The following is a 23,428-nucleotide window of genomic DNA, read 5'->3' on the forward strand; positions in this document are numbered from 1 at the left end:
ATTGTCGATTGGTCGGCGCGACGCGACTGGCGAACCGGTGTCGAATCAGCGTCGTCGATTCGCCTGGCGCCGCCCACCACCCCTTTGCGCGCTCACCCCCACAATCTCGCGCCGCCGTGGGTGGAGTCGACCAATGACACAGTGGTAACGGCCGTCTGACAACGTGGCCTCCGGGAGCCGCCCCCGTAGTTGCCGATGGCTAACTAGCGCTACCCCGCTATAGTCGAGTCAGCCACTCGGCCAGCAAGTCCCCGGGCCGAGTCTAGTCGCTAGCTCGTTGGAATTCCCCACCCTGTCACCCTTCTCCCGCGCTTCCGCGGCGCCCTCCGCCTTGCCCTCCGTCCTATCCCTTCGAAACGTGTAGGCCAACGTGCCAACTAGGGTGGCGGTGGTGGCGGTGGCGGCGGCGGCGGCGGCGGTGGAGACGAAGAAGAGGTGTTACGCCGTGGATTCGCGTGACGTAACCCCGGTATACGCCATCGCCGTGGCCTCCTCGCCGCGACTCGCGGTCGTTTAGGGATTGGCGTCGGTGTGTTGGTTCCGCGCACGGCAACCATACCACCCACACCCACCCCCCTTGGCGTCCTGTTCCATTCGCCCCCCGTCGCGGATACCCACCACCGGACCGTGTCGACCGTATCGGGGAACGACCCATGATTCTCCGTGATGTGGCTACGGACAGGAGAGATAGCTGCTCCGGCAGCCAGTCGGGCAACAACCCCTATATGCGCATACACGGACGAATAAATACACTCATACACGCGCGCAGATACATGTACACATAGACACGGGCACGAGTACGCCCTTCCCGATAAGAGAGAGAGAGCGAGTGTGAGAGAGTGAGAGGGTGAGAGAGAAAGAGCGAAAGAGAGAGAGAGCGAGAGAGATGAGTAGGTACGTCGAGGCTCGAAGCCATCCCGTCACGGAGAATGCTTCGGGACTTCGCGCGACCTCCTCGACGCCGCGTCGGGACCACGGCCTCGGTTATACGTCGTTCTCTGGCGATGTTCGACTTTTGAACAGCTGCGGAGGAGATGGGCACAGGTCAGTCTCCAAAGACTCTCGCAGCATCTCTCTCTCTCTCTCTCTCTCTCTCTCTCTCTCTCTCTCTGTCTCTCACTCTCTCTCTCTCTCGCTCTCTCTTTTACTTTCGCTTGATCTTAGCACGCGGCAAAGGGTTTAGCTAGTGCGATGAGCATTTATCGCGAAGATATAGGGGTGCGCGACGTGAAAGTGACGTATTGTTATATGTATAGCGCGGCGGTTTCCCGCGATTTAGTGATAAATCGCAACTTATCGTGTCTTGAAAAACCGTGTATCGCGACCGGGAGGAAACCTGACGGTGTCTCGAATATTTCTTCGAACTTTGTCTCTACTTGTCGATAGTTAAATTCTGTTCTCCAGTTTCGAGAAATTGTGTTACCCGACCGCGGTCGGCAGGCGATAGTGCTGGAATGAGTAACTTCTGCAGACAGTTAAATCGCGTAATCTTGAAATCTGAAAAATTGTGTAGCGCGTTCACGCGATTAATAGTGTTCAAGTATTCTGAATGTCTGTTTATTAACAGGTAAATCGTATTTCTCGAAATACGATATTTTATCATACTTTTTTTTTATTGCGGCCGAGAGATAATTAATTAAAGATTTTTTAATGGATTTGGTAAAGTGTGGTTTTCGGAATTTGGAAAGTTGTATAACGCGATCGAGATGCAATCAACAGTGCTTGAATCTTTCGTGTATTTATGAAGATACATTGCGATTATCAGAGATTGAGTGCATCAAAATAAAAATAATTTTAAGTATACTTAATATTTAAATAAAGATATTTAATATTTTTTCAATCTTTTTAATATTTACATATTGATTCACATATTAATAGATAATTATAAAGCGATGTTTAATGAGAATGTGTTTAAATTTAAATATTTATAATGTAATTTCGCAAATAAATGAGAAATGCATTTAAACGGATCTCTAAAAGTGCCATGATTATGTTTTTTGTAACGTTTCATCCATTATATATTCTTTACCAAATAATCATAAACTGCCACCTAAAAAATGTCTGAAAAAAATAAGACATGTTTTACGACGCGTCGAATAACATGCACGTTTGAGAATTAATTAACAACGTTTTGTTACTTAATTTTACTTAATGCGCGATAGCTTGTCCTAATATAAAATATTTTTATCTTTGGAAGTTTTCGTGAAAACTCGACAGCAAATCGCATCTCAGAAATCTGTCATTGACAAATTTTTCGAAATTCAGGAATAACATTATGTGACATTCTTAATGTGAATACCTAGATTTGCAAGACACTTAAAAAAAATTTTTCCCCAAATAATATGCAGATTTATAGCACTGCAAGATGCCTCGGAAATAAAAGTAGCAAATTTAAACTAGAATTATTTCTGGAACGCGTAGAAATTATTCTTGAAATTATTCTTTATTTAAGGCGGAAGAAAGAAATATTTAAAAATAATAAAGACAATAGAAAATTAGCTAAGTTACCGTTAAAGCTAATCGACGGTTTGATTCTTATATCGAGTTCTTATCTGTTTGAGTTTCTTTGATTAATTTACGTATCATAAACAATAGACGATATGATACGCGACATAGGAGATATAGAAGAACAAGAAGAAGACGTTGGTGTACACGACGAAGGTAGTAATCCGTTGGGGTTGAAGTAACCCGGGTTGATCGGGTTAGGTTGGTTGGGTGTGAGACGCGAAGGCGGTTGATTCCCCAGGACGGGGAAGGAAGGCTTTGGTTGGCTTAGGCATGGCCGTGTTTTTCTTGCCGCGGATCATTAGGACGATTAGGGTTCCTACGAAAAGGGGGAAACAGATTAGCACCAGTGATCTTCTTGCGGCCCGCCCGCTTTTCTTAAACGGGATTTCGCGAGAGTCCTCTAACCGTCGGTCTCTTTTTACCTGATAATTATTTGATTGTAATACGTAATAAATATTGTAGTACAAATCTGATAATATTAGTCCAATTATTGTGATTACAGTTATTGTGATGTCGTAATAGACGTAGCTATTAAATAATGTTAGCTTTGAATCTCTCTAATATTTATACAGTGATTGAAACAATCTTTGAAATTTTTAGAAGATACTGTATCTAATAAAATTTAATTCAAGTTTTAAATATAAGTTACATATGAATATGTGTGATCGTACGTTTTGTCGTGATTCGAATTACTATGCAAAGATTGGAAAAATATTTTTATTATCTATATATTCTATAATTATTCGCTTCGAGAGTATGGAAAATATACAAGGAAAAAATTATCGCAAAACATTTTCTGAGTAACCAGATTGAAAAAATGACTTCAAAGAGTTCATTAAAGTTCGTAAAGTACAACGTATATTTTTGTTTTAGGAGACAGATTACTCGACATACTGTGTGATGTATGCGGTGACCGTAGTTCTGGAAAACACTACGGCATCTACAGCTGCGACGGTAATATTAATTAATAATATATAATTTGTAAAAGGAAGATAAATCTTTACGCAATATTCTTTACGAAACTTGCTTATTATGTGCGTAGCAGGAACAATTATTTGATGAATTAATCAAAAGGATATATTAAACTTAAATGTTAGAATAAACCAAGAGGAGAATAATGATATCTCTCTGATTCAATTTCTTCGTAAAAATTTTAATCAAGACACTTAAAAAAGATTGAATATAAAGAAATTAAAAGAGTAAATTTGCTTCTTTTTACATCAACTTAATTAAATTTTTCTCATTGACGTGTTGTTAGATATCTGAAAATAGCTTAACGATAAATTGATCAAATTTTCGAATTGAATGATCAGTATCTATTATGTCATATTGTTAGGCAATATTTTTATTGTTATCAGGTTGTTCGGGATTTTTCAAGCGAAGTATACACAGCAATCGGGAGTACATCTGCAAAGCCCAGGGTGCCAAGAAAGGACGTTGTCCGATCGACAAGACCCATAGGAATCAATGTCGTGCTTGTCGTCTCGCTAAGTGCTTCGAAGCTAACATGAACAAGGACGGTAAGTTCTACGAGTGGTATTAATGTTACCAATATAATATGACGAATTTATCAATATGACAAGTTATTTTTGTGTTATTTTATAAGATTATGCATTTGTTCGACTATATTAAACTTGTATTTACCAGACATAGCTGATTACTTTGCTCGATTTAAATTTTTATTTTAGTACAATTAGTGTATCGATAATTTTTTCTAAAAATATTATTAATTACGAAGTATTGAACCATTAGAATATGAATTATTTGACCGTTACGGAACGAAATCACGAATGCACTTACTTCACAATTACTAATACGTTTCTTTATCCAGAACTTATATATATCTTTCGAGGCATTTCTTCAATAAATTGAATAAATCAAGCTTGATATTATTTAATACAATCATTACCTTTTAAGTTTACATTTCCGAAAATTTTTTCAAGATTTATATCTTGATATATATTTTAAAAGCCATTAAATTGTCTATTTTTTTATGTACTCCTCTATTTTTTAATAAGAGATATTATTTAGAATATTATTTAAATTTCTGGTATTTTATATTTTCATATTTGATATTTTTTGTCTGGTATTTTACGTATACAAATACATAAGATTTTCTTCAAGATTCGTAGTTTATCTTTCGAGATATATCTCAATGCGCCATACTGTTGACATAAGAATATATTTGTCAATTCTGTCAACTACGAATGACTGCGGAAATCGTTTCATCGAGTCTCCCGTATTTTCGCGAAAGACCGCAAATAAACCGCGAAGAAATCGACTGTAACTATCGGTGGTCAACCAGACCCTCCTAAATAAACCTCCGCGAACAAAGCGTTGACCGCCGCGGCCGAACAGTTCACGCATTATCAGTGGAAAGCTGGCGTGACGGAATCGATACCAATGAACAAGATGCCAATGCTGTGGCAAAAATTTCAGGTGTTAATGCGTCATCTCGGATTGAATATTATTTTGTCTGTGTTACGCAATATTATATGGGAAACTCGAGTGTGGGCTTACTAACCGTGAAGGTGCCATAAATGAATCCGCACTGTCATGCGACGTTTCGATTTTTCGGTGACGTCTCATTTGATCGACGTCACGTTTCTTAGGGCAAGCACTTTTGACATTTAATATATTAACTTGTATTTATTCGGGCACAAAACGGAATCTTTTGAAATATAATCTAAAATGGGGACACATTCACACACACTGCACAAAATGAAATGTTTTAAAACTCCGAATCCTTTAAACTGCTTATTTTCCTTTTCGCGAGCTCTCTTTTTATAGACGGATTTTTTTTATAAATTTTATTCATTCTGTGCAACAGATTATTTACACTTTTTGTCTTTTTTCAAACTATTCCAAAATGATTCGTAACTAAATAAAGAAGGAAAAGAGAGAAATCATATAAAGTTGCAAAATTCGTGCACTATCATTTTTCCAAGAGTAATATTTAAAAAATTTGTAATAGCATTTTGAAGCATCAAACAATAATTATCAGCTTCGATAGAAGCTAACTACGTTCTCTTAATGGCTACTTGAAGGCGTATAAATCATTTATATTATAGGTGAAACGGAAAACACAAGCGAATTATGTTAATGTATCCGAGTTATTTCTCGGTTCAGCGACGATATTTAGAAATGAGCGAGCTTGATCTTCCGCGCGGAAGTTACATGGACGGGCTAGGTGTACACGGGTCGATGTTCCTCGCCATCGACGGCGATATAACCAGCGGTGGAGGCTCGTTTTCTGGGACGCTTAGCGGGGGCTGGATTCTATGCGAAGGTGGAGAGAGGTAGCGGCGAGATGGAAAGAGAAAAGGTGGATGGGATGGGACTCCGCGGCAGGGTGGAAGGGAGAGAGGGTGGGAGAGGGAGGGAGGGAGGGAGGGAGGGGGGCGATACGAGACCGCTTGGCAGGGATGAGGGTGCTCAGGGTGTCGGGGGTGTTTAATGCAGGACGGGTGCTCCGGTTCCCAGCGGTTGTCGAGGCTCCAGACGCGAGTAAGAGAGGAGATTCAATTAGTGGCAGAGCTTCCTAACGTTAAGGAGACTCCACACGGGGGTTGAAACACCAGGTCTTCCTCGTCCCGCCCCGCCTGCTTTCTCTCGCCGCCACCTTCATCCGCGAACACACTTGTACACGCTAACGCTCTCCCACGTCGTTCTCTCCGCCTCTGTATCGAAATTACTCGTACTTTGTTGGCGGAGTTAATTAGACGCCGTGATTAATTGCTGATGTATAGCCAGGACAGCAGAATGGCGTCGTTGCACTCTTTGTTTCGTATAGATATAACTTAATTCCACGGCTTTTCTTTTTCCTACATATAATATACGCATAATAATTCAAAAGCGATGACAGTATTCGTCGAAATATTTGCTAAAATAAAGTATTATAATTATAATAAAACTTTACTAAATCATTTATCCACTTTACGTATCTATAAATCTGTATCTATAAAAGTTACTATTAAATAAAATAATTAAACTGTTTTGATGTGTTAACTGCACATATTCTCCTCTAAAATTTGTTTATAAATACTTTTTGAATTGTACTACGGATATTAATTATTGAATCTATGAATCGCAGAGTTGATAAGATAATGCAAAGAATTGTAGATATAATTAATGTTAATATATAGATACAGAAAGATATATTTTTTTGTAACGAAATCATGTATTCTATTCAGATTATTAATAACGAAAGTCTGGTCGCGGCTGACCAAGTCAAGACTGTTCTACTAACTTTTTCAAATGTCTGACACCACGCGGTGCGTTACTACTGATTACATCCTCAGAGTTTTGTGCACATAAAAATTTTGAATAACTTATCTATACGCAACAATATAATATACCTTTGTTACATTTACTTAAAAATTTAGCACCTAATCTTGAAGAATTAAATAACAGTTTATTGTTCGATGCTTTTGTCAAATATATTTCGAAAATTATCTAGTACACGGAAATAAAATTTATTTTCACCACATATTTTGTATCAAAATGGTGTGATAGCCAGATCTTGAACCAGTTTGTCTAACATGTAAATTATTTGATATATATAAATATTAAATTAAATAACGACACAAAGAGCTGAATTTATTTCGTTCGAGAAATCAAATTCTTTAAAAACAATTAGAAAAAACAGAAATTGTGGTATATAAAACTCAGCCCTTAATAGTGTAAAAGTGCTTAGATGATGATGCATAATTAGTCGAAGTATCTATATTCCCAGAAAAACCGTCTCGTTTTATAAACGCTTTATAAACGTGAAAGTATAACTAGAACAGCCGTTCATGTCCGATGAACGTTGAAATCGCGACGCCGAGCCTCGAAAAACGTTGTGAAGAGCCCATAAGATGTAGGTGACCACTCGGGATACGCGCTATACATTATGTACGTGGTACTCGGCGCATCGCGAAGCTCCGTGACGCCGCAGGCGCGCAATCATCCGCTCGCTGACAACCCCGAAACCTCCAACGCACTCACACCCGGTCCACATAATCGACGCGCTTTCCTCTTTCCACGAAAATTCGTTCCCGCCTACGATATTATCCGTCTGTGTTGGCGCACCGTGTCGCGCCGGCAAAATGCCGCCCTCTCACCCCTGACTGCGATTTCGCGCACGCATACGTACAGATATATGTATATGTATATGTATTACGCGGAATATGGCGTTAAACGACGTCGGAAGATTACCGAGCGGCTTACCATGGCGGATTTGTAATTCTTAACGATCGTCAGGGCTCGCGAAAGGAAGAAACGGACTGTCGTTGATAATGTTCCTAATGTTGATGTTTTGAAAAATAATTACGAATATATTTAGTCAGAATAAGTTATCGGAACAGCCATCAAACCAGAACGTGTTAATATTAATCATTTAGAAAGCTTTTATATCCGGAGAAGAGAGTTGGTCTTTCTTTAAGTTCTTACATCTTAAAAACATTCACCGGAAAAGAATTAAACATTTTATGAAACTATGAAAGCAAGAAGAAATTTGTGAGTATTGTATTACTCTATGCAAACGATATTAAATTTATTATCTTATGTTACAATTTTACAATGTTTTATAAGTAAAAAGTCTTTAAAATATGCTCGCAATGTGTATATCGCTAAATTCTATTAAAAATTTATACATTAACATATTTTAATAATCTTAAATTTTCAATATTATATGTATTTTTCTTTATTGCAAAATTCTAAAACGGATTATTATAAAAATTATGATTGCGTGTACAAAATGTACTTATTCCGCTCTTTGAAAATATGCGTTAACTGTTTAATAGTATTGATATTTAAAAATTATGGTTAATATCCTAAGATCATGAAAGAACACATTGACACATAAACGAAAAGTTAAATTAAAGAACTATTAAGCTTTTATCGGAGTCATGTTACATCCATTTTTTTATACTTATTTTTTATCTCTTTTTATTCATTTTCAGCTATTTTTTAAATCATCCAAATTTCTTATCAAATTTTACTTAAGTCACATTGCGAAGTTATCCTAAGTTGTCAAAGCACGCAACCATAACGATTTTCCTCCAGTTACATACCTTGTTAAAAAGTTAAACGAAAAGCGGGAGACCAGAAGATGATGACTCTCCAATGAAATTCTACGCTCCACGACTTTTCCCGGAACCATACGGTCAACATCATTTCTAGAGTACACACATTCAGATCCACCAACACACTTGGATCCGCAAACTTTGCCTCGTTTCATGCCCAATCGATCGCAGCCCGCTACTTCAAACTTTAAATCTCTTTGTCTCCGTTCATAATTCGGAAGAACCCTTTCTAAAAGTATCAAGCACTTTGAACCGGAATTAAATCGAAACCTTTGCCCCTTTCGATAATTATAGATTGGAATTATTCGAGCGTTTTCGGAGTACGAAGTTCAACGTCTAACAATCGCGGTGATATTAAAAATAATCCATCCAGCTATGGATGTTGAGTAAGTAGCCTGAATGCAATTAAAGTATCAGTTCTTCTTATAAACAAATCTCATTTGTCGCGTAGCAAATTATTGCATGTAAATGCACAGAAAGAGATACGATCGTCAGTTTGTAAAATAAATAATTTTGAAAGTAAAAATATATATTCAAGCGTATATACGTGGAAAAATGAGTGGAAAAATTGAAATAATAAATAAGTCACTCTCGTTATATGCAAAATAATATAGGAAAGTCAAAGGCCATAATACGAACAATAAAGGAAGTATAATTACAGTAATAGTTTAATTATATAGTTCATTCTCCAATGGTTAGGGAAAAATTAACTTCGGAATATTTTGTTTGCAATTATCTGACGTAAAAACGATCCTAATGGGTTCAATTTTCTCGGATATTAAACAGTTATAATGACAAATTACATTGTCCAATGATATTTTATACGAGTTTACTTCCGCATTTGTTTCTATAAAATATTATATCGTCCTTAATCGAAGTTAAAAACTGTAAACAAGTTATTTGAGACTCTAAAAGCTTTTTTCTAAAGCTCCTTTTATATCCAAGTGTCCAATTGCGCAAGGTATAATGCCGCAGCATATTTTACTAAAAATCCGAAGGTCTCGCGAGTCGCACGCGAAAGCGTTTTATACTGGCGAATGACACTCGAGCACGATTCGAGAAAAATAGAAAAAGAAAAAGATAAAGCGAAATACACGCTGAAGAGGAACAGAGAAAAGCATATATGAAAACAGGATCGGTCAAAGGGGAAATGTGGCAGATGTAAAATATCTTGATTCCCCCCAAATATTCAAAGCTCAAAACGGTCTCAAAATGAATTTTGTAAGCTTAAATAAATTTCAATTCCATAAAAAATATATTTATTGGTGCCACCATTTTTACTAAACAGATTTCTATTTGTATAAAGCCAGTATAAAGCAGTAAAAAGAAATGATGCTTCTTGCCTTACTGAACAAAAGGATCTTAACGCTTTTTACGCTAACATGCACGTTTTTAAATTAATACACGCATTGTAATATCTTTGTATAAGAATACAATAGTGAGAAGATAAATTTTATTTAGAAAAGAACTTTATCTTTATAGAGATATCCACTACGAGATAATTTTGCAAACTTTCGGATTCAAAAACGCTTGTGGATGTGAAGTTCTACTTATTCTCGTTGTCAGTGCTATTTAACAAACATACAAAAAGTTGTCCCCTAAAAATTGTTTCGGAACCTCGTAATATTTTTGGCCGGCCCTGGACGAGGTCGAGGGGTAGTGACAGCACACAGGGGGAGTCGCGTGGGAGTGGACGGCTGGTAACGCAACGAAGCGAGGCGTGCCGTACACGCGACGGGCAGCATCAATCCATCCACATAAACGGTAAACGGTAAAGCGGGCCTGGAACAGAGCGAGGGGTACAGTGGGCGTCGTAAATGTTTTCTCGCCGCTGAACGGACACCCCTCGAAAGTACGCGTGCGTTCAAATGTTCACGAATCAAGAACACTTCCAACGAAATGAAGAATAGACAAAACACGTGGAGAGCATTAAGTTGATGTCATAGCATGCGTTATATTTGGGAAGCAAAATGTTTCAAATTTATTATCAGTAATTGTAGCGTAAAAAACACTGAGAGAAAATTAATAAGCGTCCTCAATCTTTTATTACTATTTCAAAAAAGCGACAGTCTTGAATGAGATATTCATCTCTCTGTAAATCGTATATGCGATTGTGCCTTTGTCTTTAATATTAATTAAAATAATAATAATAATAATAATAATAATAATAATAATAGAGAATTTTCATCTCGTGTTGAAATTTTCTCGGGTATGTAAAATTTACCTCGAACAACTTAGTTTTAGAAGCATCTAGCGCACGATACGATGCGTTTTATTGAAACTTACTCCAGTAATGGGATGACGCATTTATGATGCTCACTGTACGCGGGAAGAGAAGGCGATAAGGGAGAGAAGGAGAGGAACGGTGGAGAACGCGGGGCGCGTTCTCCCTCGCGTGATATGAGCGCGATGTGTGCGGACGAAACGGGTCGTTGCGCTAAGCCGGGCTTTGATCGTCACCTGTCATCATACCAACGCGCCCCGGAGGAACTGCAGCGAACGCCCGCGCCGGTCCCGGCGTTCCCGGCCGTCTCTGGCTCGGCATAAACGCGAGAATTACATCCGCGAGTTATCACGGTCTCTCTCGCCCCGTGTCGTGTCACGAGTTACGGACGGTTCTCGAGCCGCGCGCGAGGCGGAAATACGTCTGACCGCTTCTCCGTCGGATATTCTTCCGAATGGACGTAAAATGTCAAGCTGCTTTGTCACGTTTAATCCTTTTCTACTTTTAACGACATGACATTAACGATATGATCAAATATGTTCCCATATAAAATTTACATTTACTTCCTTTCTATAAAAAAAATCATATAAATATTTCTTAGAGTTATTAGATAAATTATTAGACAGACATATCTCTTTTGATGGATGTCACTTTAAATGGTAACTCTTGCGTGATAAAAATCGCGAAAAATAAATTTGTGATATTTTATGTATACAGGCACAAACGTATTTTCTTTATCTTTTTTGTTTGAGATAGAAGCTAAAAGAAACACGAATGGAACAGAATAATGTTCATTTTTGATAGTTTCAGAAAATTATTTACGATTTTATTTTAAGTTCAATGAAATTTTAATTATACATTTAACCCTTTTCTAAAATTCAATGTATAAACTCTTCTAATTTTGGCATTTTTATTACAAAACGTATTGGAGTTGATTTGTCACAAGTTTTTTTAGTAGTTTTCTCTCTCTTTCTCTCACTCGCTTCTCCCTTTCTTTTTCACTTTTTTCGCTTCTTATTTATATATTTGCTTATTATATTTTTATATTCTGTCTAGGATACGTGAAAATATTCCGGTAAATCGAAGAAATAGTTAATTAAACGTTTACGTCGCATAAACGTACGAGGTACAAAAGCCCTATCTTTATGCATATGTATTTTATATTCGACACGGACTGATCTGATTTCACGGAATTTTGATTTATGAGATTGGTCGAGGGAAGGTGTTAACAGTAAGCGACGTTACATACGGATCGCATACGGTATGTAACGTATGCAGATACACGTGTGACGGCATGCATATGATTTTCCGAACAATATAAGCGATGCAAGTGAAAACAGATCCTATCTGTCCGACCAATAATCCGTACATACAGGGTGATTATCTTCATCTGTTTGATAAATGTTGGATAAAATTATACAAATCAATTTTTCCTAACTATAACAAGTAATTTGTAAAATAATCATACGATTATATTATCAGGCAGCATAAAATACAGTTTCACTGTAGGTTTTAATTCCATTCATTATCTTATTACTGTCCCGTGAAAATTATATATTTAAGATCAAAATTTGACGGAAATACATTTTATGAAAATTCTAAATTTTTTTTTTATAGTAAAAGGAACGACACTGTTAAATATTAAATGATGAAATAAATCAATATCTTGAGTTAAATAACATTTTGTTATTTTTAACACTACCATGTGTGAAATTTATTATTTTAACACAAAACAGTATTATTTTAACTCCATTGGTTTATAGTTAAATTAACGTTGTTTTTTTAAATTAATTACATATTGAGTAGAAGCAGTGGCGACATATAGAAATTAAAAACGAATCAAATTGATATAATTTGACACTACGAATTTAACAGTGAACATTAGCAGCTTTCAAGTAACAGTATTTCTTCTTGTATCAAGCTCGAGCGGTATCGAAATCAAGCTAATGGTGCTTAAATTAGAAATAAAAAGATATCGATACTTTCAAGAATGTTTGCATTGGATTAAAATAGCCATTGCTAGTCCATCTCACCCTCTTAACGCATATCCCGCGAATCAGTACGAGAGTCTCCCCATATAGTCTTAACACGTGTATCACACACGTTCGACACGCGTGCGAATCGCGAATCTCCTCCGACGGCAACGACGTTGACGGTTGCCGACGGTGGAGGACCGTGGAGGATGATGGCGATGGTGGTGCGTCGTCGCGTCCGTGTGTATCAACCCCATTCACTCGGGGATTAGCCTTCGAGATCGCTGACTGCTGAAATGTTCACAGATCGGTTTACCGTTTAGCAGGATAGAGAGTGTGAGCCCCGTGATCCGTGGCCCGTGTGAGCACCGTGTGTGCCCTACGCACACGCACGCAGGAACGCAGGGCATACCATAGCGCAAGCGTTGTAGTACGATGTTAAAACGGAAGCTACCCCGTGTGTGCCGTACCTCACCACGCGCTCGTATCTCCAATGCGTGGTACGCGTATGTACGTGTGTTTAAGCGTGCAGAGAAGGCGCCTACGCCTACGCCGCTCCACTCCGCTGTGGGAACTCGCATTGTGGACTACACGTGCCGGCTGGAGTATTACGGTGGCCCTGTGTGTTTATAGGTGCACGATAAGATGATATGTGTGTGTGTATCTATGTATGTATGCATGAGCGAGAAGAGGCGGTGAGATAGAAAGAGAGAGAGAGAGAGAGAGAGAGAGAAAGAAACACAGCGGAATCACGAGATGAAAAGCGAACAGGGCGCGGTCCATTCCAGCGCATGCGATTCTAATCCCCGCCGCCGTGCCCATGTCCATTCGCCGGCCGGATACGCACGTACTCTCGAAAATCGCCCGTCTAAGCCGTTGACGCGCGAAAAAACTTGGGAGGGGGGGGGGGTTACGACAGCACAATATCTAACTTACTTCTTTAAAGACTCGGGCAGAGATCTTGGTCGGAATTTTCTTTCGATCAAAATTCATACCGATATAATTTTGCATTATATAAGCACATTTTATAATTGTTTGTAGGACGCTATAATTAAGATATTATAAAACAAAATAATTTCCGTCTCAGTCAGCACCACACAAACACCAGTTACATTACATCAATGTTATAATGTAACTGATCCTCTGGGATCATTTTATTTGGAGAAAATTGTAAGAACAAGCTTGAATCCAAAATTTAGAAGATGCCAGTAAACTAGAAAAGTATATTACATAATTGCAACGATTGCATTCGATTTTCAATCAATCTTCGCGTGAGGCTAAGAGATCAATTTGTCCCGTTCGTTTCTCCATGCCAAGAGCTTTTCCCTTGACGCACATTCGTTTCCGCTTCGCAGAACTTAAGCCGCTCAGCTATAAAGCTCTGTATTTGAGCAGCGATGCGTGCAGAGCGACAAAATGTTCCTCCTTGATCGCGAGATGCTGTGCAAAGCGAGGCGCTTTTGTGCGAAAAAGGCGAGCTTATAATGGACGTGGCTGCGAAAAAACAGATCGTTTTTCGTCTTTTTCGCGGCAGACTCGACGAAGCTGATCAAATTAAGACTAAAACCTATGTTACTCGAACGATATTTACGTATCTTATGCGAACACATAAATGTAAGAAAAATATACTGCGTTTTTAACTTGACGTCGCGATTTCTTCCAAGATGAAATTTGTCTGAGATTCATTAGCTTTCGTAACCTTTATCTTTTTAAATCGTAATATCTCAATTACAATTGAGATCCAAGATATTTAATGTAAATATCTTGGATCTCGGTACTTTGATTACAAAAAACGACCATTCAAAACATATGAGCTCAAAAATATTTATTTACATCCTTAAAGCCCTATCAAAATTTTATAATTATGTCAACATTATACATATTTATAATGAAATTCCTGTTTTAACTCTAATAAAGAAAGAACTGTTTTCTTATCACTAATTACATTAATGTCCATTTCTGTCAATACAGGTTAATTTTAGTCTTGGTTTAATTTATCTTTCATTTTCTTCTAACTCTATGAATTAGAAGAAGATATAAAGTAAAAGTTAAACCGAGATTTAAAGTTAATCTGCATCTGCATACGATCAGTTTGCAAACTTGTCATAAATATACAGATGTATACAGATGATATATCAGTCTTAAAGGGTAATACCGCTACTGCATCGAGCATAGAAAATCATTGTTTGTAAAGTAAACAAGTCTTTTCATTGGGCGCGTTTTTCCGGCAAGGGAGCTCACCGTTGAAAGAACAATTACTCCAGGAAAATAATAATATTTGTACCTGTTACGATGTGCACGGCCAATTTGGTCGATAAAGCAAACAACCCCGAAGCGAAGTTCGCATTGCTTCTTTTTGCTATACGTACACGCGTGTCTGCGCATATAAAACTGCTGCTTCGATTCGAAAAAAACATCTCTTTTTTACGTATCTCAACTTGCTTATTGACGACGTTTCGTAATGGTAAGATTTTAAAAGAGTTAAGAAGCACGTATTTCCAATGATGACATCTCGAAGATGAATTGTTACTGTTATTGGATTGATTACCGAAAAACTTCTCTACCGTTTATAGAACAAAACGAAATTTTAGTATACAAGATCATAATAGACGTACAGATATAGTTACAAAAAATTTGATAAAAATAACAGCACTTAATAAAATAACAAAAAATTAGCATTTGCTTAGGATAAAACGCTTTATTTCATACACTGCGGTGAAAGTTAAAAAATTCTTACATTATTGACAATTTTTTATTATTTATTACAAAACTAATTTACTATTTATTTTGCCAGGCAATTCAACTTCTTCAAAATTGTCAAGAGAATTCGATTCGATTTCTCGAATATATTTATTAGTAATAATTGAATAAATAACAAGGAACTCTTGATGATGAAATTAACAAGTGACAAGTAAAAAGGGGAGACAAGTAAAACGTTTTCGCAACGTATCCTATATTTATTTCATATCCTATCCTATATATTGTTTTAATTTTAGTTTGAGACTGATGCGTTTTAAGACCGTGGGTACTGGCGCGTGGTTTGCTAGGGCGAAGAATAGTACATAAAGTTCACACGAATAATATTATTAATATTATTAGGCCATCAAGATCCAGTTCTGATCGTAAAGATGTTTTCTCTAATTAATAATAAAAAGAAGCTTTAAGAGTTCAACGCGGTGTGTAAGCTAACGTTATATCGTTATCGTTATAACGTTATATCAACCTTTAATTTTTTATTAGTTTCTTTAATATGTTGACAATTGAGCGAACATTTTTGTCATTTAAAACGTGCGAACAATGTCAGGAAATTTTTAAATATATTTATCATTAATATATGTTGATATATTAGATAAAAATATGTGAATCTTTAAAGAAAAAAATTAAAAAATGATTATTATAAAAGATAAATAAGTGAAAAAAATAATAATGTAACATTTTTTATTAGAAGAAGACATCAATATTGTATCAGAATCCCTCTAAAGAATCTATAAAGAAACGATATAAAGAAACGTATCGATAAATAAAAACAATCTAAAATATAATGTATTGCGATTAGGCAGCGAGTCGCGCAATAGCTGGCATGTTAAGAGAACATGCTAAGTCTTAAACAATTAATATACCACTTTTCAAGGAAATTGGATGCTGGCGATTAAAACGGCGACGTCTCGATGCGAGAAGAAATTGCCGTTGCGCCAGTGGCGAAGTATCTCTCGACGGGGCGATGCGTGATAAAGGGGAGATATTGCGACGCCAGTGCGAACGTGGGAATCCGCGGCTGCTATCCGCTCAGCCTCATTAATGATGATGTGCTTGCCACCCAGTTGCAGCTCTCGCTTCGCCATCTCGCTCTATCTGTCTTCCTCCCCTACAGCGTCCTCTACTGCTTCCTCCGCTCCCTCTCTCTCTCTCTCTCTCTCTCTCTCTCTCTCTCTCTCTAGATTTGTAGCCACGCTCGAAAGATCGAGCTCTGTGGAAGCTGACGCCCGGCCAGCTACCACATCCGATCTACACCACCCTCTTTCATCCGCGATTCACCCCCTCTTCCCTCTCGACCTCTTGTTCGCCTCTCCTCCCCCTCAACGGGTCACGGGATATACAGCTCTCGTACATCTCGAACGACCTACAACGCGCGTTACATCCCGAATTCAATTCCGCGCAACCTGCGCCCACTTTTTCGCTCCCACCGTTAAGTCCATCGCCGATATTATTGATAGGCGTTTTCTAGATGCGGACCTTCGATCGCTGAAGGGCGAGGGTGCATAAGGATACTTTTCATTGAGCTTCAGAAAGAGTTGAGAGGACTTATTCATCATTACCGACTCTTAAAAACGTTAATTGTGCGACTTTTTCTGTACTCTTTCCCGTAAAAAAGCAAAAAAAGTGTAGCATAAAGTACATTTGAAAAGTACGCAAGTAGAAGCTTCAGTCGTAATATCTCATCGGAGAGCTTCATGATACAATCGCGTAGCGATCTGTCAGACGTCAAAAGTAATATAATTACGTCATAACTGGTGTTTAGCAGTGCAACATGAGCGCGGACCGAGGAAACCGAAACCCCACGCGATTATGTCGTCGGAGAAGCAACATCAGCAACAGTCGCCGATTGTCACGCAATTGTCTCCTCATTCTGCGGCCCCGGTGCACAATGATCGATTAAGACCGGCACTCGCTCCCCCGTATGTTCTCTCGCCGCACAGGTGTGTAACGTTTGCATTTTTAATTGATTGCTTTAATCGCGTTTTAAATTAAGATATTTCTCTTAGTATAAAAAACACATATCGGTATATGACAGTACTGACGAGTGATAGAAAAATCATAAGAAGTAATCGATTTAACAGATACAATAAAAAAATAAGAGGAATTATTGGTTCTTAGATTTACTATTTGTGTTAGATATTGAAAGAAGCGAACTGATTATTCCGATTAACGTCTTATTAGGGTGCTAATCCACTACCGCATTAATGGCAGATTCTATGATCAATCTGATGTTGACATTTTCTTAATGAAAAAGTGTCTAAATAATTTTTATATAATTAGTTAATGAATATAACAAATAGAGTTGATATTCTTTATATGCAAATCTTTAACAGATTCTTAATTTTTTGGTCAAAATTATTTCTTGCAAATAAGCGAAGATTCAAATATTTCATTCGCTATTTGATCTAATCAGCAGACTAAACGTAAATGAAAGAAGTTTTATTAGTTAGAAAAATTCATGAAGATTCAAGAAATATAGATTGCCGATTATAATCACATTGATTCGAATTCTTGGAGAACTATACGAAAGACTAGGTATCGCAGAGCATTAGATTGTAAAGGATTAACACCTAAAAATTACAAACGCACCTCACAAATTTACCGAAAAAAAAATCGTGATAAATAATCGTTCCCTACGTTAATTTCATCGACAAAAAACCTGACTTCAGAATTGATCCGAGAATTTAACCGACAAAGCGTTAATGCGGTGATGGGTGAAACACTCCCGTGTAGCTACGGAAGATGATAAAATTTCATGAAGCGACACAGACTCTTCGTGAAGTAGTTAAAGGTTGTTACTGTAGAAGGTTAAGGTGCGACCAAAGATTCACGCCTTACCCACGACCGATGGCGCTGGTACAGAAACCGCCGGAGGAATCACCGTCCCCCGTACCGCTGATCCTACCGCACCCTCGCACGACCACGACCCTCTATCAGGCGGCCACGACTGTCTCCCTAGCGCCGCAGCCTCCCCTTCTGCAGATACTAATGTCCGCCGAGGAATGTCAGGTAAGTAATTCAGCTTAATTCAGCTCGCCCCCACCTCTCTTTTCATTCCTGCAAACTTAATAAAGGCGGGTTCGCTCCGCTCAGTTTTCTGCCTCGCGGTGTCTAAACGGGCAAATTACACGCGGGGATTATTATTAACGTCAACCTCTCTCGACGACAATGGAGACAATACTTTTGCCTCGCGGATGTCAATTATTGGCTTTTATTGCGTATGCGATAAATGTATTATTTAGCCTGGAAACGAGCGTCTGGTTTTTTTGTGCATAAACAGTCTAGATTTTGAACATCCTAAATTAAAAGTTATTTTGTTATTAAATTACATATTGCATATTTTTTATTGTTCTATAATTTACTAGTATTTGAGGATGTTATTAATTACATATTACATATTTTTACTTGTTCTATAATTTATTAGTATTTGAGGATAATATGTACACATATTTACTCAACAATGTCTTAAAGAAGCAAGGAGAAACCAAAAAATATTTAAAAAACGAAAGAAGCACATAAAAATTACTGTAACATAGGCTTCATTTTTTAAATATTCGGATGTAAAATTTATCTCAGGCGCTCGTTCAGCGCTGCGTTATTAAAATCGAAAAAGTAAAAATAGCAAAATCGAGTGATGATAAGGGAAATAGAAATAGAATCATCTTCAATTAAATAAATTGTACATTATAAACGCAATGTATAAAAACTGTATTGTTATAGCGTTTTTGCGAAAGAGAACGTAATTTCTCTTTCCCCAATGTTTATTTCACAGAGGTAGATTCACCGATCATTTATCTACCTACCGTACACTTCGCCATTTGTTATATGTCACTTTGCATTCTTTTCTTTTTGTGAGAAAAGTTTCGTGCTCTCGTTGTACAAATTACCGCCTCGCTTTGCCGTAAGGAACTGGTTTGGAACGCGCGATTGCAACCTACGGCGGAATATCCGATGGAGCAGATGGAGACGGAGACGAGTCGGAGTCCGACGGGCACCATACAGAGCTTCAGCCCGACCTGGGAGATGCTGCAGGTACTTTTCGCTACTTTCGTCGCGTGTCTTCTTTTCTTCTTAATCGTTTCGTACCGCGTGTCGCGTCATTTAATCATTAACACAGGAGACGACGGCCCGACTGCTATTCATGGCTGTCAGATGGGTGCGTTGCCTGCCTCCTTTTCAAGCGATATCGAAGGACGATCAGCTGTTGCTGCTAGAACGTTCCTGGACGCAGCTGTTCCTCCTGCACTTGGCGCAATGGTCCGTCTCCTGGGACATCACCGCGCTCCTCGAGGACGAGCAAGTGCGCAGCAGACTACCCACGGACGACAATCCGACGAATCAGGAGCTCGTCCTTATTCAGGTTTTTACTCTTTCGCTCGTAGCAAGCTTTCTTCTTCACTATTAAATTCGTGCCAAATTATACTCAATTTGAATTTTTTTTAACCATTCCTATAGGTCGCCACTGTTTCTACTCAATATATCGTTTTAATTTAACTAATGTTAATTTGACTAAACCAGTGGAGTTCAAATAATACTGTTTTGTGTTAAATTTCGACACACATGGTAGTTAAAAATAACTACTGTAAGTATTGGTTTAAATTCCATCCTTTAATATTTAACAGTGTTGGCATAGAAAAAAAAACAGAATTATTATCTTGTTGTTTCCAGTTTGTTATTTGTCCGGCTCGCATTAAAATCCCCAATAACATAGACTAGACTATAACGCGTCGATTTAATTCAACGTTATCGCCCCTATCTTTCCCTCATGTTGCGAAATATGGATGTGCAAACGCCAACGAGATTTTGTTTATTTGAGAAGATGAATTGTTACCGTTTCTCGATTTTGGCGAGTGTTTTTCTGTAATCTCCCCCGCAGATTCGTTTCAAAGTTCGTTTCAATGGAGTATTCTCTTGCGTTCTAGGCTATAATATGCCGATTCAGGCAACTGTCCCCCGATTTCGGCGAGTGTGGCTGCATGAAGGCAGTGGCTCTGTTTACGCCAGGTAAAGAGCGTCGTTAAACTAATTGTCATACCAGCGTAAATGCGGCACATATGTAGATTATTTCTGAACGATAAACCTAGCGCTCGTTGCAAAACCATCGAAGGCGCGAATTCAGTTACTCAATATAATGTCATCGTTATTGATTTTACATTATTATTAGTATTCTCATTATTTATTTTAAATTATTCGTAATACATTACTTCTCTAGTCTAAGAAATAACTCTTTGAAATTCTTAGATAATTATTAATCGCATCATTTTTGAAGTGTTGATCGCATTTACTCTTGTGTCATAATTATCTTCAATCAATTCTGCCTCGCTTATCAATCGAACGCGTGATCTCTCCTTGTAAATCGCAGAGACAGTGGGCCTGCACGCGGTCCAGCCCATTGAGATACTGCAGGATCAGGCGCAACGTATTTTAGTAGATTACACGAGGTCGCGGTATCCGCAGCAACCCGGCAGAATCGGCAGGTTGATGATCTTAGTCGGATACCTGAGGTGTGTCTCTTCCAAGACCGTCGAGCGCCTGTTCTTTCACGAGACCATCGGGGAGATACCTATCTCGCGCTTGCTAGTCGACATGTACCAAATGGAGAAGTATATCAACTGAAGCGAATTTTGCATATCGTATATGTACGCGCTGTACGCGTCATAAGTGTGTCAGGACCACAGCGAGCTCGCAGCTTTCCAAAACTCTTCCGATTCTCTCTTTCTCTTTCTCTCTCTCTCTGTATAGAAACAACAGAATAGAACAAGAGAAAAGTTTTCGAAATCTGTAGTAGCACGAATTTCCTTTCCGCTTCTCCCTCTCGATTATGTAGTATACCGTTAATATCCGACGCGGAAGATAGAGTTTACTGTTTTATCAAATTATATAAGATGAAATTTCTACACCATTGCTGTTAAAGAAACAATTGCTCTTTTAGCGGTAATTTTTATAGAACGCACCGTAAAGTGTTTGGTTGTCCCGTTGATTGAATTTGTTATTTATTTTTTCCCATTTTTAATAATGTAATTAAAATAACATTGTATATTCTTGTGAAAATACATTCGCATTTAATTGCTTTTGTTGATGCTTTTACAATAAACGTGCTCGAATTTATCCACTTTTTATTACATATTATATTTTACTGTAGTTTTAAGTAAAAATACAATACCCAAATATATTCAAGAAAATGTGAAAAGTGATTAAACTAGTATGTTTCTGACGACACTAGGCATTCTACTCACAAAGGCCCTCGTACTAGTATCCACTATACTATCGCATTTCTAAGTAAAGTTTATGTCATTGCTTATACAATATATCAAACAGTCGTTTTTCTTTTATGCATGATCCAAATAAAAAAGAACGACGAAATAAAATTTGCACATGGAACGTTTACTTCAATTCATGTATCCCGATGAAATGAAGAAAGAAGTAATAGAATTACATGCACTTTTCGTATATTCGAGCTTCGGATTAATGTAGATCGCAAAAGACTTGATGAAAAAGATCATTTTTCTGCTGTATCGTTCAAGCATTTGTTTATAAACCTGAGTTTTCTTAAAATAGAATAATAATCTATTATAAATCCGTATATATTATTTGGAATAATAATTATTTTCTATCCATACAACTTTTAGAGTATTTCATACAGTAGATGAAATGCAATTGACTGTAAAACCGTTTCGAAAATTGTGCTCGAGGAAATAATCGAGAATCTGTAATGTACCATATGTCCCTCTCTGTGATCCCCCTTGAGTAAAGAATTATTGTACCAATTCGATTTGTTAAATAATAATGATGCGTGGAATAAATATCATATATGTATTGCATCAGCATAATTGTAAGTTACACGATAAAAATAACGTAGGCAACAGAAGTATCGCAATACAATTATTATAGTAAAAAAAAGTATTGTATAACAATGTAAAAAGTGTGGTATAATAATGGTGCTCTAATTTTTTTATATCATTGCTTTGGCAAAAAAATAAGTTTATTCATAAGATTTGCTCGAATGCAGTGCTGAATTATTATTACGAGTGGCAACGTCAAACAAAATCGGATGAAAAAGATGTATCATAAAGTGAAGTTGTACTCCACAATATAATTGTTATATTCTCAAATTCTTTTGTTAATAGAATTATTAAATTTGTTATACATTTACGTAAAAGATATTATAGCATACAGAATAAGCTGTGTTCTGTATTAATAAATGTCTCATACAAATATACGTCTGTAATATTTCATTCTAAGGTATTAAACTTTGTCGATATTATACCAAACAAAAGATCTTTTATTATAATCTAAAATATATCACCTGCACAATATACGAAATTAATATACAGTATAAATATATATATAATATAGTATTATATTGTATACATAATATTAAATATATGTATATATACACAAATATAATATAGTCATACGTTTTTAACAGTGATGAAATAATTTATTGTGATTAATATTATGAAATAATTCATAATTTATAATTATAATCTTTATAACGCATTTTAAGGTAAAGTCTTTATTGAATTGTTATCGTCAAATAGAGAGTATTTTAATTATTTTCTTAATCTCAATATTTTATTTTTACTTTTTAATGCGAACAGTTGCCTTTGCTTCGTTATTGAACGTTATTGACGGCTACGGTGGCTATCCGTAATAAAAATGCATTATAATATAGCTGCATACATGATATGCTAGACGATGATTTTTAAAATTTATACATCAAAGAATCAATTAGCAGTCGATCTCATTCTCCTTTCCTAATGAAAACAATAAATCACATATAAATCAGAATAATGTGATTTCTTGATTTATTTCAAATCTCTGTTACTAATTAATCATCTTTTGCCTTTAATATAGAAGGAATTGAAATTAAAGCGTTCTGAGTGATCTATAGAAAT

At 37.2% G+C, this 23,428-nt stretch overlaps 1 protein-coding gene across 5 annotated transcripts; it reads left to right on the forward strand.

The window, feature by feature from the left end:
• The first annotated feature begins 711 nt into the window (after positions 1 to 711).
• LOC139809687 (protein dissatisfaction) lies at positions 712 to 22,133 on the forward strand. Of its 5 annotated transcripts, none has more exons than XM_071772778.1 (9): positions 712 to 1,044; positions 3,382 to 3,462; positions 3,867 to 4,028; positions 17,296 to 17,470; positions 18,335 to 18,539; positions 19,437 to 19,562; positions 19,648 to 19,890; positions 20,453 to 20,534; positions 20,893 to 22,133. In XM_071772778.1, the coding sequence occupies exons 1-9, from the start codon at positions 1,035 to 1,037 to the stop codon at positions 21,144 to 21,146; spliced, it is 1,338 nt and encodes a 445-aa protein (XP_071628879.1). In that variant the 5' UTR covers positions 712 to 1,034; the 3' UTR covers positions 21,147 to 22,133. The 5 variants fall into 5 exon arrangements, with proteins under 5 accessions (XP_071628879.1, XP_071628878.1, XP_071628875.1 ...); XM_071772777.1 differs by having other exon boundaries at positions 716 to 1,044; positions 17,293 to 17,470; XM_071772774.1 differs by lacking the exon at positions 712 to 1,044 and adding an exon at positions 2,586 to 2,661 and having other exon boundaries at positions 17,293 to 17,470; positions 19,392 to 19,562.
• The last annotated feature ends 1,295 nt before the right edge of the window (positions 22,134 to 23,428 follow it).

This window comes from Temnothorax longispinosus, chromosome 3, assembly GCF_030848805.1.
Source record: "Temnothorax longispinosus isolate EJ_2023e chromosome 3, Tlon_JGU_v1, whole genome shotgun sequence".
NCBI classification, from domain to species: Eukaryota; Metazoa; Arthropoda; class Insecta; order Hymenoptera; family Formicidae; genus Temnothorax; species Temnothorax longispinosus.